Source organism: Entelurus aequoreus, linkage group LG05 (genome assembly GCF_033978785.1).
Source record: "Entelurus aequoreus isolate RoL-2023_Sb linkage group LG05, RoL_Eaeq_v1.1, whole genome shotgun sequence".
In the NCBI taxonomy this organism is placed as follows: domain Eukaryota; kingdom Metazoa; phylum Chordata; class Actinopteri; order Syngnathiformes; family Syngnathidae; genus Entelurus; species Entelurus aequoreus.
The window spans coordinates 4,914,456-4,931,955 of NC_084735.1; the positions used below are offsets into that span (position 1 = coordinate 4,914,456).

Here is a 17,500-nt window from a genome sequence, read left to right on the forward strand (position 1 = left end):
TGTGATCCCACCCACACGCCTCCTGGTCCTGGAGGAGAACAAGTCCTGGAGGGATGGGAGCTTGCAGCCAATCACCTTCTCAGCAGCACGTACCATGCGCTGCAGTCTATTCTTATCCTGGACTGTGGCGCCGGGGAACCACACTGTGATGGAGGAGGTGAGGATGGACTCTATGATGGCTGAGTAAAACTGCACCAGCATCTCGGTCGGCACCTTAAGTTTCCTCAGCTGCCGCAGGAAGTACATCCTCTGCTGGGCCTTCTTGATGAGGGAGCTGATGGTCAGCTCCCACTTGAGGTCCTGGGTGATGATAGTGCCCAATAAACGGAAGGAGTCCACGATGGGGACGGGGGTGGGAGAGTCAATCGGGGTGAGGGGGGATGGTGGGGCTGTGACTTTCCTGAAGTCCATGATCATCTCCACTGTTTTCTGGGCGTTCAGCTCCAGGTTGTTGAGGCTGCACCAGGACGCCAGCCGGTCCACCTCTCTCCTGTAGGCGGACTCATCGCCATTCGAGATGAGCCCGATGAGGGTGGTGTCATCCGCAAACTTGAGCAGTTTTACGGATTGGTGACTGGAGGTGCAGCAGTTTGTATACAGGGAGAAGAGCCAGGGGGAGAGTACACAGCCCTGAGGAGTACCAGTGTTTGTGGTTCCACTGTCCGAGACAATCTTCCCCAGCCGTACGTGCTGTCTTCGGTCTGTCAGGAAGTCATTAATCCAACTGCAGAGGGAGTCGGGCACGCTGAGCTGGTAGAGCAGTCCAGGGAGGATGGTGTTGAAGGCAGAGCCGAAGTCCACAAACAGGATCCTAGCGTAGGTTCCTGGGGTGTCCAGATGCTCCAGGATGAAGTGGAGGGCCAGGTTCACTGCCTCATCCACAGACCTGTTGGCTCTGTAGGCGAACTGCAGTGGGTCCAGGAGGGGGGCGGTGATGTCCTTGAGGTGGGGCAGGACCAAGCGCTCAAAGGACTTCATGACCACAGACGTCAGCGCGACCGGCCTGTAGTCATTTAGTCCTGTGATCCGTGCTTTCTTGGGGACAGGGACAATGGTAGAGGTCTTAAAGCAGGACGGCACGCGGCATAGCTCCAGAGAGGTGTTAAAAATGTCAGTGAAGACAGGAGCCAGCTGGTCCGCACAGTGTCTGAGAGTGGAGGGGGAGACACCATCCGGCCCGGGGGACTTCCGCGTATTCAGCTTCAAGAACTGCCGGCGTACATCCTCTTCTTTGATGGAGAGGGTCTTTACAGTCTTATGATGTTTTTGGAGTCCTGTGATGACATTGGAGTCCTTTGAGTCCTTTAACTCCTTTAATGAAGTGCTGGCATTGGTGGGGAGGGTGATGGTGGGGGGAGCATGGCTTTGATGAGCTGAAGGCCGTTCATGATGACAGTAATGTGTGTTGAGGCCCTGAGCGAGAGTCCGGTCATTCAGGGCCTGGGGGGTTTTGGGCTCATAGTTCGTAAGGGCCCTTAGTCCTCTCCAAACTGCCGCAGAATCATTGGAGCGGAACTGTTCCTGTAGACGGTTAGAGTACACAGATTTAGCTTTCTCCACTTCCCTGGTGAAGTGGTACTTCGCTTCTCTGTATGTACTTCGGTCCCCGCTTCTCCACGCAGCCTCCTTCTTCTTGCGCAGCTGTCGGAGCTTGGGTGTGAACCAGGGCTTGTCGTTGTTATAACAAACCCTGGTGCGCGTTGGAATGATGCGCGCCTCATTGAACTGTATGTATGAGGTCACAGTGTCCGTATACTCGTCCAGATTGTTCGTGGCCGCTCCAATTGCCTCCCAGTCTGTCGTTTCCCAACAAGCACGCAACTCGTCCACAGACTCGGCGGTGAAACACTTAATGTTCCTCATAACAGGTTTAGCCAGTTTCAGTCTCTGTCTGTATGAAGGGATTAAGTGCACCATCACGTGGTCTGATAGTCCAAGAGCAGCGCGCAGGACTGCATGAAAAGCCTTGCTCAATGTAGTGTAGCAGTGATCCAGCGTGTTCTCCTCTCTGGTCGGGCATTTAATAAACTGTCTATACTTTGGTAATTCCTGGCTCAAATTTCCCTTGTTAAAGTCACCAAGCACGATAACAAGAGAGTCAGGAAAAGACCGTTCCACATGTAAGATCTGTCCTGCGAGCGCGCGCTGAGCAACACGCACGTCCGCGCCGGGCGGGATGTAAACAGCCACGAGAATGAATGAAACAATCTCACGCGGTGAGTAAAAGGGCTTACAGTGGATGAAGAAATATTCCAGAGAAGAAGAACAGTGTCTAAAAATCACAGTCACGTCTGTGCACCAGCTATTGTTGATAAAGAAGCAGAGTCCACCGCCTCTTTTTTTTGCCAGAGAGCGCCGCGTCTCGGTCCGCGCGGAGGAGATGAAAGCCCTCCAGTTGAAGCGCGCTGTCCGGGACACTTGCGCTCAGCCAAGTCTCCGTGAAGCACAACACACAAGATGAGGAGAAGTCCTTGTTCCTTCTCATCAGCAACGCTAGCTCGTCCATCTTGTTGGCAAGTGAGCGGACGTTGGAGAGGAAGATGCCTGGTAGAGGCGTGCGTAATCCCCGTCCGAGAAGACGGACAAGTGCGCCCGCTCTCTTTCCTCGTCGAGGCGGTTTCCCTCTTTTGATCGCAGAATGGACCAAATCTGCAGCTGACGCTAAGATGACCGGTAACAAGTCCATAGGGATGGTGGATCTGATGTTCAGTAGCTCTTCACGGGTGTAAGAGCACCCGGAAACACAATTTATGTACAAAAACAAACAAAACCTATTCCTCAACTTTATCAGTATTTATTGCCACCTTTCCCAACTTCTTTGTCACGTGTTGCTGCCATCAAATTCTAAGTTAATGATTATTTGCAAAAAAAAAAAAAAAAAGTTTATGAGTTTGAACATCAAATATGTTGTCTTTGTTTTTGATTGATTGATTGAGACTTGTATTAGTAGATTGCACAGTGAAGTACATATTCCGTACAATTGACCACTAAATGGTAACACCCCAATAAGTTTTTCAACTTGTTTAAGTCGGGGTCCACTTAAATTGATTCAGAAACAGATATATACTATCATATATACCAGTGGTCCCCAACCACCGGTCCGCGGACCGATTGGTACCGGGCCGCACAAGAATTAAAAATTTATCAATACAGCCTGCAGGGATACAGTCCGTAGGCACACATGATTGTATTTATTTATGTAAAAAAAAAAAAATAAAATAAAAAAAAAATATATATATTTTTTTTTAATAAAATCAACATAAAAAACACAATATATACATTCTATATCAATATAGATCAATACAGCCTGCAGGGATACAGTCCGTAAGCACACATGATTGTATTTATTTATGTAAAAAAAAAAAAAAAAAAAAAAATATATATATATATTTTTTTTTTAATGAAATCAACATAAAAAACACAATATATACATTCTATATCAATATAGATCAATACAGCCTGCAGGGATACAGTCCGTAAGCACACATGATTGTATTTATTTATGTAAAAAAAAAAAAAATAAAAAATTTTTTTTTTAAAAAATACACCCCCCCCCCCCCCACCGGTCCGTGGGACAAATTTTCAAGCGTTGACCGGTCCGCAGCTACAAAAAGGTTGGGGACCACTGATATATACTATCATCATAATACAGTCATCACATAAGATAATCACATTGAATTATTTACATTATTTACAATCAGGGGTGTGGGGGGGGGGGGGGGGGGGATATGGACATCAAGTAGTGGACATAGAGAGACAGAGAGAGAGAGAGAGAGAGAGAGAGAGAGAGAGAGAGAGAGAGAGAGAGAGAGAGAGAGAGAGAGATCAGAAGGCATAAGAAAAAGAAAAAGTATCTGCATTTGATTGTTTACATTTGATTATTAGCAATCCGGGGAGGGTGTTAGTTTAGGGTTGTAGCTGCCTGGAGGTGAACTTTTACTGCGGTTTTGAAGGAGGATAGAGATGCCCTTTCTTTTATACCTGTTGGGAGCGCATTCCACATTGATGTGGCATAGAACGAGAATGAGTTAAGACCTTTGTTAGTTCGGAATCTGGGTTTAACGTGGTTAGTGGAGCGCCCCCTGGTGTTGTGGTTATGGCGGTCATTTACGTTAAGGAAGTAGTTTGACATGTACTTCGGTATCAGGGAGGTGTAGCAAATTTTATAGACTAGGCTCGGTGCAAGTTGTTTGACTCTGTCCTCCACCCTGAGCCAGCCCTAGGTCTAGAAGTAACCTGACTAGCTTGTTCTGGGATGTTTGGAGTTTAGATTTGAGGGTTTTGGAGGTGCTAGGGTACCAGGAGGTAGCATATTCAACTGAATATGGCTTGAAAATGATTTGCAAATCATTGTATTCCGTTTATATTTACATCTAACACCATTTCCCAACTCATAAGGAAATGGGGTTTGTACATTTACACACACACACACACACACACACACACACACATGTATTCATAAAAACACACATATATATACATACTGTACATACATACACACATATATACATATATACACACACATATATATGTATATACATACATACACACACACACTTATATATGCATACATACACACACATATACACATATATATACATGTATACATATATATATACATAAATACACACATATATACATACACACACATATCTACATATATATACATATATACACATACTGTATATACATAAATACACACACAGATGTATATATATATGTGTATTCATACAAGCTAAAATACTAAATATTTCATTGCCCCTGCTAGCATCAGCACTTCATGTTTACCAACACAGACGTCATAACTCCATCAAAGCTGACACTTTGTGATTCATACACAGCAGCAACACTTGGAAGCAGGATGAGGGGAAAGAGGAACAATATCATAAATATACGATAAGTATAAAATGTGTTTAACTCTCACTTTAGCATCTTGTTGCACACAACTGTGGTGCCTTCAAGAACCCTTGAGTAAAGTTGGAAACAGAGACGTCACGAGTTATGAAAGACAGGTACTAGTAAAAGTCATAGCCATCATTTATTGTAACAAAGTTGGGGTCCTTGGCCTGGAAAAGCTCCATTTAGGGGTTTTAAAAATATCTGAGGAAGTCTTTAGCGCCCGAATAAGACTAAATGAGCAAGGGATTTGAACGCTGGATGGGGAAATAATTATTGATGAAATTAAAAGATTATTAATAATTAATACTGTACTTCCTGGTTATCATGTGCTGCTTTACAACCAGGAGGTCAATATTTATTATCAAGCATAATTCAAGGCAACTTCAGGTGTGCATGATGTCATAGTTTATACAATAAAATGTCATATTTTATACAGTAAAATGTCATATTTTATACAATAAAATGTCATATTTTATACAATAAAATATCAGTTTATACAATAAAATATCATAGTTTATACAATAAAACGTCATATTTTATACAATAAAATGTCATAGTTTATACAATAAAATGTCATATTTTATACAATAAAATGTCATATTTTATACAATAAAATATCATATTTTATACAATAAAATTTCATATTTTATACAATAAAATATCACAGTTTATACAATAAAATGTCATATTTTATACAATAAAGTGTCATATACTTATACAATAAAATGTCCTATTGTATAAAATAAAAAATGTCATATTCTATACAATAAAACGTCATATTTTATACAATAAAATGTCATATTTTATACAATAAAGTGTAATATTTTATACAATAAAATGTCATATTTTATACAATAAAATGTCATATTTTATACAATAAAATATCATAGTTTATACAATAAAATGCCATATTTTATACAATAAAGTGTCATATACTTATACAATAAAATGTCATATTGTATAAAATAAAAAATGTCATATTCTATACAATAAAACGTCATATTTTATACAATAAAATGTAATATTTTATACAATAAAAAATGTCATATTTTATACAATAAAACGTCATATTTTATACAATAAAGTGTAATATTTTATACAATAAAATGTCATATTTTATACAATAAAGTGTCATATACTGATACAATAAAATGTCATATTTTATACAATAAAATGTCATATTTTATAAAATAAAATGTCATATTTTATACAATAAAATATCATAGTTCATACAATAAAATGTCATATTTTATACAATAAAGGGTCATATACTTATACAATAAAATGTCATATTGTATAAAATAAAAAATGTCATATTTTATACAATAAAACGTCATATTTTATACAATAAAATGTCATATTTTATACAATAAAAAATGCCATATTTTATACAATAAAACGTCATATTTTATACAATAAAGTGTCATATTTTATACAATAAAGTGTCATATACTGACAATAAAATGTCATATTTTATACAATAAAATGTCATATTGTATAAAATAAAAAATGTCATATTTTATACAATAAAACGTCATATTTTATACAATAAAATGTCATATTTTGTACAATAAAAAATTTCATATTTTATATAATAAAACGTCATATTTTATACAATAAAACATCATATTTTATACAATAAAATGTCATATTTTATACAATAAAATGTCATATTTTATACAATAAAACGTCATATTTTATACAATAAAATGTCATATTCATACAATAAAATGTCATATTTTATACAATAAAACTTCATATTTTATACAATAAAATATCATATTTTATACAATAAAATGTCATATTTTATACAATAAATCGTCATATTTTATACAATAAAATGTCATATTTTATACAATAAAGTGTCATATTTTATACAATAAAATGTCATATTGTATACAATAAAGTGTCATATACTTATACAATAAAATGTCACATTTTACACAATAAAGTGTCATATTTTATACAATAAGGTGTCATATTTTATACAATAAAGTGTCATATTTTGTACAATAAAGTGTCATATTTTATACAATAAGGTGTCATATTTTGTACAATAAAGTGTCATATTTTATACAATAAAACGTCATATTTTGTACAATAAAGTGTCATATTTTATACAATAAAGTGTCATATTTTGTACAATAAGGTGTCATATTTTGTACAATAAAGTGTCATATTTTATACAATAAAATGTCATATTTTATACAATAAGGTGTCATATTTTGTACAATAAAGTGTCATATTTTATACAATAAAATGTCATATTTTATACAATAAGGTGTCATATTTTGTACAATAAAGTGTCGTATTTTGTACAATAAGGTGTCATAATTTGTACAATAATATGTCATATTTTATACAATAATATGTCATATTTTATACAATAAAAACACCGTTCATGTTTGAAAAAGACAAATGACGGCAATATTTAATCATGTAAACATAAGCAGTGTCACGTGATGTAAGCTATCACAATAATCATAATATTAACGATAACAATAATAATAAATATCAATGGCTAAAACGAGGCTATGGAAAAGTGGTCAAAGTTGTGTTTGGAAGAAGTTGTCAGGCCACGCCCACTCCCACATGCGGAAGTAGCAGGCACGCCCACCTTCCCTCGGGGCAAGGAAACTCTACTTTTGTGTCCAAAATGTCTCCAAACATATAATATGATCGAACATCAAATCAAATATGATCGAACATCAAATTAAATATGATCGAACATCAAATTAATCCTTTCTTAATCCAACAATGACTTTTTTGTGCGTGACTTTGACTCGACGTGAGGAGCAGCAAACAAATACACACACACAAACAAATACACACACACACACACACACACACACACACACACACACACACACACACACACACACACACACACGCACACATACACACACGCACGCACACACACACACACACACAAACAAACACACGCGCACGCACGCACGCACGCGGCTTCTTACCGAACAGATCGGAATGGTCCATGGCTTCACCTTCCGGTAGCGGACATTCCCGCCACGACAGCCTGCAGGAGTGGAGGTGAAGTGGGAGGTGCCACACGGTCACGTGACAGCCCGCAGGAGTGGAGGTGAAGTGGGAGGAGCCACACGGTCACGTGACGGCAGCACAGTGACACCTGCTGGTCAGACACCTGCGGCGTGCACTCCGACTGACGATGGACGTCACGCGACACGGGATCTCACGCACCTGTCGGGAAGTGACGTCACAGAAGTCACGTGTTCTGCCAATCAGTGACTGGAGTCACACCTGGTCCGCAGGTCACTGAGTCACACCTGGTCTTACTTGCGGTCTACAGTCCCAGTCGAAGTTGAACCTTAAGTCGAAGTCGAAGTTTAAGTCGAAGTCGAACTTTAAGTCTGAGTCTAAGTCTAAGTCTAGGTCTGAGTCTAAGTCTAGGTCTGAGTCTAAATCGGAGTCTAAGTCTGAGTTAAAGTCTGAGTGTGTGACCATGAAGAAGAAGCACCTCATCCTTGTGAGTACCACACCACACACCACACACTTGGTGTCTAAGTCTAAGTCTGAGTCTTAGTCTGAGTCTGAGTTTAGGTCTGAGTCTAAATCTGAGTCTGAGTTTAGGTCTGAGTCTAAATCTGAGTCTGAGTTTAGGTCTGAGTCTAAGTCTAAATCTGAGTTTAGGTCTGAGTCTAAGTCTAAATCTGAGTTTAAGTCTGAGTCTAAATCTGAGTCTGAGTTTAGGTCTGAGTCTAAGTCTGAGTCTGAGTTTAGGTCTGAGTCTAAGTCTGAGTCTGAGTTTAGGTCTGAGTCTAAGTCTAAATCTGAGTTTAAGTCCGAGTCTAAGTCTGAGTCTGAGTTTAAGTCTAAATCTGAGTTTAAGTCTGAGTCTAAGTCTGAGTCTGAGTTTATGTCTAAGTCTAAGTCTAAATCTGAGTTTAAGTCTGAGTCTAAGTCTAAATCTGAGTATAAGTCTGAGTCTAAGTCTGAGTCTGAGTTTATGTCTAAGTCTAAGTCTAAATCTGAGTTTAGGTCTGAGTCTAAGTCTAAATCTGAGTTTAAGTCTGAGTCTAAGTCTAAATCTGAGTTTAGGTCTGAGTCTAAGTTTAAATCTGAGTTTAAGTCTGAGTCTAAGTCTAAATCTGAGTTTAGGTCTAAGTCTAAGTCTAAATCTGAGTTTAGGTCTGAGTCTAAGTCTAAATCTGAGTTTAAGTCTGAGTCTAAGTCTGAGTCTGAGTTTAGGTCTGAGTCTAAGTCTGAGTCTGAGTTTAGGTCTAAGTCTAAGTCTAAATCTGAGTTTAGGTCTGAGTCTAAGTCCAAGTCTAAATCTACACACTACACAACACACACTACACAACACATGCTACACAACACATGCTACACAACACATGCTACACAACACACACTACACAACACATGCTACACAACACATGCTACACAACACACGCTACACAACACATGCTACACAACACATGCTACACAACACACGCTACACAACACATGCTACACAACACACACTACACAACACACGCTACACAACACATGCTACACAACACATGCTACACAACACACGCTACACAACACATGCTACACAACACACACTACACAACACATGCTACACAACACATGCTACACAACACACACTACACAACACACGCTACACAACACACACTACACAACACACACTACACAACACATGCTACACAACACATGCTACACAACACATGCTACACAACACACACTACACAACACACGCTACACAACACACACTACACAACACATGCTACACAACACACACTACACAACACACGCTACACAACACACACTACACAACACACACTACACAACACACACTACACAACACATGCTACACAACACATGCTACACAACACATGCTACACAACACACGCTACACAACACATGCTACACAACACACGCTACACAACACACACTACACAACACATGCTACACAACACATGCTACACAACACACGCTACACAACACATGCTACACAACACACACTACACAACACACACTACACAACACATGCTACACAACACATGCTACACAACACACACTACACAACACATGCTACACAACACACACTACACAACACACACTACACAACACACACTACACAACACATGCTACACAACACACACTACATTATTAGACTGTGACTTCCTTGTGTTGTCATTGAAAAGTGAAGTTTCCAGTAAGTAGAGATAAGAAGTTGCAATTGTTGCTTGTAGTGCAGATCAAAGATCAATAAGGTGCAGATATAAATCAATAGATGACTGTACACAGCAATAATCAAAGATCAATAAGGTGCAGATATAAATCAGATGAATGTACACAGCAATATATTGCAGCTTTATCTTATATTGTCTTTATATTCCAGCCACTTCATTATTATCATGACGCCTTCAAGAGTCTTATGTACATTATTATTATGATGCCTTCAAGAGTCTTATGTACATTATTATCATGACGCCTTCAAGAGTCTTATGTACATTATTATTATGATGCCTTCAAGAGTCTTATGTACATTATTATCATGATGCCTTCAAGAGTCTTATGTACATTATTATTATGATGCCTTCAAGAGTCTTATGTACATTATTATTATGATGCCTTCAAGAGTCTTATGTACATTATTATTATGATGCCTTCAAGAGTCTTATGTACATTATTATATGATGCCTTCAAGAGTCTTATGTACATTATTATCATGATGCCTTCAAGAGTCTTATGTACATTATTATCATGATGCCTTCAAGAGTCTTATGTACATTATTATTATGATGCCTTCAAGAGTCTTATGTACATTATTATCATGATGCCTTCAAGAGTCTTATGTACATTATTATTATGATGCCTTCAAGAGTCTTATGTACATTATTATCATGATGCCTTCAAGAGTCTTATGTACATTGTTATCATGATGCCTTCAAGAGTCTTATGTACATTATTATTATGATGCCTTCAAGAGTCTTGTGTACATTATTATTATGATGCCTTCAAGAGTCTTATGTACATTATTATTATGATGCCTTCAAGAGTCCTATGTACATTATTATTATGATGCCTTCAAGAGTCTTATGTACATTATTATCATGATGCCTTCAAGAGTCTTATGTACATTGTTATCATGATGCCTTCAAGAGTCTTATGTACATTATTATTATGATGCCTTCAAGAGTCTTGTGTACATTATCATTATGATGCCTTCAAGAGTCTTATGTACATTATTATTATGATGCCTTCAAGAGTCTTATGTACATTATTATTATGATGCCTTCAAGAGTCTTATGTACATTATTATTATGATTCCTTCAAGAGTCTTGTGTACATTATCATTATGATGCCTTCAAGAGTCTTATGTACATTATTATTATGATGCCTTCAAGAGTCTTATGTACATTATTATTATGATGCCTTCAAGAGTCTTATGTACATTATTATTATGATGCCTTCAAGAGTCTTGTGTACATTATCATTATGATGCCTTCAAGAGTCTTATGTACATTATTATTATGATGCCTTCAAGAGTCTTGTGTACATTATCATTATGATGCCTTCAAGAGTCTTATGTACATTATTATTATGATGCCTTCAAGAGTCTTATGGTCTGAGGAAAGAAGCTGTTACAGAACCTGGAGGTTCTGCTTCGGAGGCTGCGGAACCTCTTTCTAGAGTCCAGCAGTGAAAACAGTCCTTGGTGGGGGTGGGAGGAGTCTCTGCAGATTTTCTGAGCCCTGGTCAGGCAGCGGCTTTTTGCCATCTTCTGGATAGGAGGAAGAGGAGTCCTGATGATGTTTTCCGCCGTCCTCACCACTCTCTGGAGAGACTTCCAGTCTGAGGCACTGCAGGCTCCAGTCCAGACAGATGCAGGTGGTCTCTATAGTGCCTCTGTAGAACGTGGTGAGAATGGGGGGGAGGGAGCTGTGCTCTTTTCATCCCACGCAAGAAGTGCATGCGCTGCTGAGCTCTTGTAGAGCTCCGGTGTGTAGGGACCAGGTCATATTGTCAGTTATCTGCACCCCCAGGAACTTGGTGCTGCTTACTATCTCCACTGCTGTGCCGTTGATGAAGAGTGGAGTGTGGCTGGACTGGTGCTTCCTGATGTCAACGATGATCTCCTTGGTCTTGTCGACGTTCAGGACCAGGTTGTTGGTTCTGCACCAGTCAACCAGATGTTTCACCTCCTCCCTGTAGTCCATGTCGTTGTTGTCACGGATGAGGCCTGGCGCAGCAGTCATGGGTCATCAACGTGGACTCAGGACGCAGCCCTGGGGGGGAGTCAGTGCTCAGAGGGATGGCACTGGAGGTGTTGTTGCCCACTCTCACAGATTGGGGTCTGTCCGCGAGGAAGTCAAGCAGCCAGTTGCAAAGGGGGGTACTGAATCCAAGGTTTGCTCACCAAGTGCTGCGGGATGATGGTGTGGAATGCTGAGCTGAAGTCCAGAAACAACATCCGCACGTGTGTGTCCTTTCCTTCCAGATGTTCTAAGCTCAGGTGGAGTGCAGAGGAGATGGCCTCCTCTGTGGAGCGGTTAGGGCGATAAGCAAACTGGTATGGGTGGAATGTGGGGAGAAGTCTGGAGACAATATATTCCTTTACCAGCCTCTCCAAGCACTTCATTATGATGGGGGTGAGTGCCACGGGGCGGTAGATAGATAGATAGATAGTACTTTATTGATTCCTTCGGGAGGAGATTGTGGGGTTTTTAGGTACTGGAATGATTGCGGCCGTCTTAAAACATGATGGTACCACAGCCTGGGTCAGCCAGATGTTGAAGATGTCTGTGAGAACCCCAGCCAGCTGGTCTGCACATCCCTTAAGCACCTTGCCCGGAATGTCATCCGGTCCCGCTGCTTTCCGGGGGTTCACTCTCCTCAGGGTTCTCCGGACATCCGCTGTGTCCAGGTTGAGCGGCTGCTCATCAGGGCGAGGGATGGACTTCCTCGCCGGAGTGGTGTTAAGTGCCTCAAACCTCGCAAGGTGGTTGTTGAGGTCGTTCAGAAAGCCGATGCTGTTGTCACAGGGACAGGAGGCAGCTTTATAGTCCGTGATGACCCGTATGCCCTGCCACATTCCTCTAGTGTTATATACAGTTTTATAGTCCGTGATGACCCGTATGCCCTGCCACATTCCTCTAGTGTTATATACAGTTTTATAGTCCGTGATGACCCGTATGCCCTGCCACATTCCTCTAGTGTTATATACAGTTTTATAGTCCGTGATGACCCGTATGCCCTGCCACATTCCTCTAGTGTTATATACAGTTTTATAGTCCGTGATGACCTGTATTCGTGGGGTTCTCCAAGAAGTCCTGCGCTTTCTGACTGTGAGCACGCTTTGCAACCTTAATGGCACAGTTCAGGTTCAGGTTCAGGTTAGCTCTGGCTGATTTTAATGCCACCATGTCGCCAGACTTCAAAACCTTGTTCCGACAACACAACACATACTACATTATACACACACTACACAGTACACACACTACACAGTACACACACTACACACAGTACACACAGTTGGAGTTGTCCCTGGGAGGCTGGAGCCTACCCTAGCTGATGCAGTTTGAGGGGCGGGATCATGCTAATGCTAATGCTAGCATACTTTTTCACAGTTTGGCGTCTTGGCCGTGTCCGTTGTGACTCTGATCCTGGGACTGGGACTGGGACTGGGACTGGACCTGCAAACTTGTCGAAAGCAAGGTGCCCTCACACTCAGGTGGTGTTGCCATGGCGACACAGGATGACTCAATACCTGCTGACTCAGCGTGACTCACAAGCACCTTTCCAGTGTTTTCCACAGAGCAAACTCCAAAAGTCTTCCAGGGGCGCGGGAAACACACCTGTCACACCTGTCACCCTCGTCACACCTGTCACACCTGTCACACCTGTCACCCTCGTCACACCTGTCACACCTGTCAACACCTGTCACCCTCGTCACACCTGTCACACCTGTCACACCTGTCACCCTCGTCACACCTGTCACACCTGTCACACCTGTCACACCTGTCACCCTCGTCACACCTGTCACACCTGTCACACCTGTCACCCTCGTCACACCTGTCACACCTGTCACACCTGTCACCCTCGTCACACCTGTCACACCTGTCACACCTGTCACCCTCGTCACACCTGTCACACCTGTCACCCTCGTCACACCTGTCACACCTGTCACACCTGTCACCCTCGTCACACCTGTCACACCTGTCACCCTCGTCACACCTGTCACACCTGTCACCCTCGTCACACCTGTCACACCTGTCACACCTGTCACCCTCGTCACACCTGTCACACCTGTCACACCTGTCACCCTCGTCACACCTGTCACACCTGTCACCCTCGTCACACCTGTCAAACTTATCACACCTGTCACACCTGTTACCCTCGTCAAACTTGTCACACCTGTCACTCTCGTCACACCTGTCACACCTGTCACCCTCGTCACACCTGTCACACCTGTCACCCTCGTCACACCTGTCACACCTGTCACCCTCGTCACACCTGTCACCCTCGTCACACCTGTCACACCTGTCACCCTTGTCACACCTGTCACACCTGTCACACCGTCACCCTTGTCACACCTGTCACACGTCACCCTTGTCACACCTGTCACACCTGTCACCCACATCACACCTGTCACAGCTGTCACCCTCGTCACACCTGTCACAGCTGTCACCCTCACCACACCTGTCACAGCTGTTACCCTCGTCACACCTGTCACAGCATCACCCTCGTCACACCTGTCACCCTCATCACACCTGTCACTCTCATCACACCTGTCACACCTGTCACCCTCATCACACCCGTCACACCTGTCACCCTCATCACACCCGTCACACCTGTCACCCTCGTCACACCCGTCACACATGTCACTCTCATCACACCTGTCACAGCTGTCACCTTCGTCACACCTGTCACACCGTCACTCTCGTCAGACCTGTCACACCTGTCACCCACGTCAGACCCGTCACACCGTTCACCCTCATCAGACCCGTCACACCTGTCACCCTCGTCACACCTGTCACCCTTGTCACACCTGTCACACTAGTCACCCTTGTCACCCTCGTCACACTAAGTCACCCCTGTCACACTTGTCACACCGTTACACCTGTCACTCTCGTCACACCTGTCACACCTGTCACACCTGTCACACCTGTCACCCTCGTCACACCCGTCACCCTTGTCACAACTGTCACACCCTTACACCTGTCACCCTCGTCACACCTGTCACACTGTTACACCTGTCACCCTCATCACAACTGTCACACCGTTACACCTATCGCACCTGTCACACCTGTCACCCTCGTCACACCTGTCACACCTGTCACCCTCGTCACACCTGTCACACCTGTCACCCTCGTCACACCCGTCACCCTTGTCACAACTGTCACACCGTTACACCTGTCACCCTCGTCACACCTGTCACACTGTTACACCTGTCACCCTCGTCACAACTGTCACACTGTTACACCTATCGCACCTGTCACACCTGTCACCCCCCTGACCCAATCACACTTGTCACCCCCGTCACCCAATCACACTTGTCACCCGCGTCACACCTGTCACACCCGTCACCCCAACATACCCTCCCCCCGTCACACCCGTAGCCCCACCATAACAGTCACACCCATCACATCGTCCCCTGTCATGCCTTAATTGGTGTTGTCACCTCCCAGTGGTGCCGCAGACGTCATGCCGCGGTCGCTGTTACCAGCCGTATGACGACGCCACACCTGGCTGCAGATGTGACAGCGGCTGCGGCGCCGTCGGCAGCTGTTGCCATGACTACCACGACCTCTGCACCGCCCCCAGTGAGTGTGCCGCTGCGTGCCGCCCGACCTCGTAGCAAGTTGGCTAACAGAGAAGGTGTCACCTGCACGCAGGTGAACTGTGGGAGTGCACCAGGCTGCGCTGCGGCGAGGCGAGGCTGCCGACCAGCAGGTGTCACTGTTCTGGCGACTGCATGTCCGCACACGACTGCTGCACCAACTACCAGCATGTTTGCCTGGGTGAGACGCCGCAATGCATTGTGGGTAGGCGACCACGACCGTGACCGCTTGTCCTCTGTCTTCTCAGGACAACCAGAGTGGGTGGAGGACCAGTGTGACGACCTGTCACGCCCCTCCTGTCCACCAGGGTACCAGCGACACTCCGCCCCCTGCAGGTGCCTGCTGACTGCAAGTAACTCCGCCCATCTTCTGCTCGCAGCTTCAAGCAGCAGCCGCTTCTTCTGGTCTCGCTGGACGGCCTGCGAGCGGACTACCTGCAGACCTGGAGCGCCCTCATGCCCGTGTTGACCAAACTCGGTGAGTCTCCGTCCGCCTAAAAGTTCTTGCTTTGAATCCGCCTTAAGATGCCAAGTTGTGTTAGCAACGTTAGCTTCACTGACGCTAACTGGGGTAGACTCCAGCTGTGACAGGAAGCTGTCTTCTTTCAGGGACGTGTGGGACGTCAACTTCATTCATGCAAGCGGCTTTTCCCAGCAAGACCTTTCCTAACCACTACACCATCGTGACGGCAAGTATCCTCCACCCACATGCCCGGCTCATTGGGGACTAAGCCACACCCCTTCACGCCTCACAGGGTCTGTACCCCGAGTCCAACGGTTTGATCGACAACGTCATGTACGATCCCGTGATGGACGCCATCTTCACTTTGTCCGGTCCGGAGAAGGACAACCCGGACTGGTACTTGGGACAACCGGTGAGTTGTGTCCTTGAGGACGGGTCACATGACCAGAAGTAACATTCGCTTTCCCCCGCAGATTTGGCACACAGCAAAGTTCCAGGGACTGAAGTCTGGAACCTTCTTCTGGCCGGGGTCTGACGTGAAAATAAACGGCAGCTTCCCGGACGTGTATCGACCTTATGACGGGTACGGGTGTTGTTGGGGTTCCTCAGAGGAAACTCAAGTCCTGTTCATGCGCTTTTTGACTCTCTGCAGGAAAATCCCCTTTGAGGAACGAGTCCTGACGCTGCTCAAGTGGCTTCAGCTGCCGGAGCAGAAGCGGTGGGTGGACCAGACCCGGAACCCAGAAGAACTTGTAGCCACGATGTCACCTCGTGTTCTTCCTCTTCCAGACCCGACTTCTTCACGCTCTACTTGGAAGAGCCCGACAAATCTGGACACAGCTTTGGTCCTGTCAGCGGTGGGGTACGTTGTTGTGCTCTTTCCTGAAACCACGTGGAGCTTTTCTGATCGTCTTATCTCACCTCTCACCCTGGCACCGAGCCAAAGGTTTTATGGGTCTTATCGCTCGCCACGTCCACGTGTGCCCACCTGTGTCCTCCGTCCAACCAGCCACGCACCCGCTCACCTTTTCAACGTCTCCACCACCCCTAGATGACTAGTTATAAACATGTAGAGAACAAGTTAGAAACACGAAGAAAACTAGTTGGAAACACATAGAAAACTAGTTAGAAACACATAGAAAACTAGTTAGAAACACGCCCGTGGGTGTGTCCCGCGGTGCGCTCTGCAGACAATGAGGTGGCAGGAGTGTGAGGTGTAACATGTAACATGTAGATGTAGTGTTGATGTGAGGTGTAACATGTAACATGATGTAGATGTAGTGTTGATGTGAGGTGTAACATGTAACATG

The 17,500-nt window shown here is 43.8% G+C and overlaps 2 protein-coding genes across 4 annotated transcripts in view; one reads left to right on the forward strand and one right to left on the reverse strand.

The window, feature by feature from the left end:
• The window catches only part of LOC133650047 (F-actin-uncapping protein LRRC16A-like), a 36,859-nt gene extending 28,896 nt beyond the window's left edge, over nucleotides 1–7,963 (reverse strand). For all 3 annotated transcript variants that reach the window (XM_062046824.1, XM_062046823.1, XM_062046822.1), the window contains exon 1: nucleotides 7,872–7,963. In XM_062046824.1, the coding sequence (XP_061902808.1) occupies nucleotides 7,872–7,893 (22 nt within the window). In that variant the 5' untranslated portion in view covers nucleotides 7,894–7,963. The remainder of the gene's footprint in view (nucleotides 1–7,871) is intronic.
• A 5,221-nt stretch (nucleotides 7,964–13,184) lies between these two features.
• The window catches only part of LOC133649518 (uncharacterized), a 39,471-nt gene continuing 35,155 nt past the window's right edge, over nucleotides 13,185–17,500 (forward strand). The window contains exons 1-12 of the mRNA XM_062046105.1: nucleotides 13,185–13,280; nucleotides 13,515–13,618; nucleotides 14,542–14,873; nucleotides 15,576–15,710; nucleotides 15,783–15,908; nucleotides 15,976–16,036; nucleotides 16,108–16,205; nucleotides 16,337–16,416; nucleotides 16,483–16,602; nucleotides 16,664–16,773; nucleotides 16,843–16,908; nucleotides 16,980–17,052. Of these exons, the coding sequence (XP_061902089.1) occupies nucleotides 13,185–13,280; nucleotides 13,515–13,618; nucleotides 14,542–14,873; nucleotides 15,576–15,710; nucleotides 15,783–15,908; nucleotides 15,976–16,036; nucleotides 16,108–16,205; nucleotides 16,337–16,416; nucleotides 16,483–16,602; nucleotides 16,664–16,773; nucleotides 16,843–16,908; nucleotides 16,980–17,052 (1,401 nt within the window). The remainder of the gene's footprint in view (nucleotides 13,281–13,514; nucleotides 13,619–14,541; nucleotides 14,874–15,575; nucleotides 15,711–15,782; nucleotides 15,909–15,975; nucleotides 16,037–16,107; nucleotides 16,206–16,336; nucleotides 16,417–16,482; nucleotides 16,603–16,663; nucleotides 16,774–16,842; nucleotides 16,909–16,979; nucleotides 17,053–17,500) is intronic.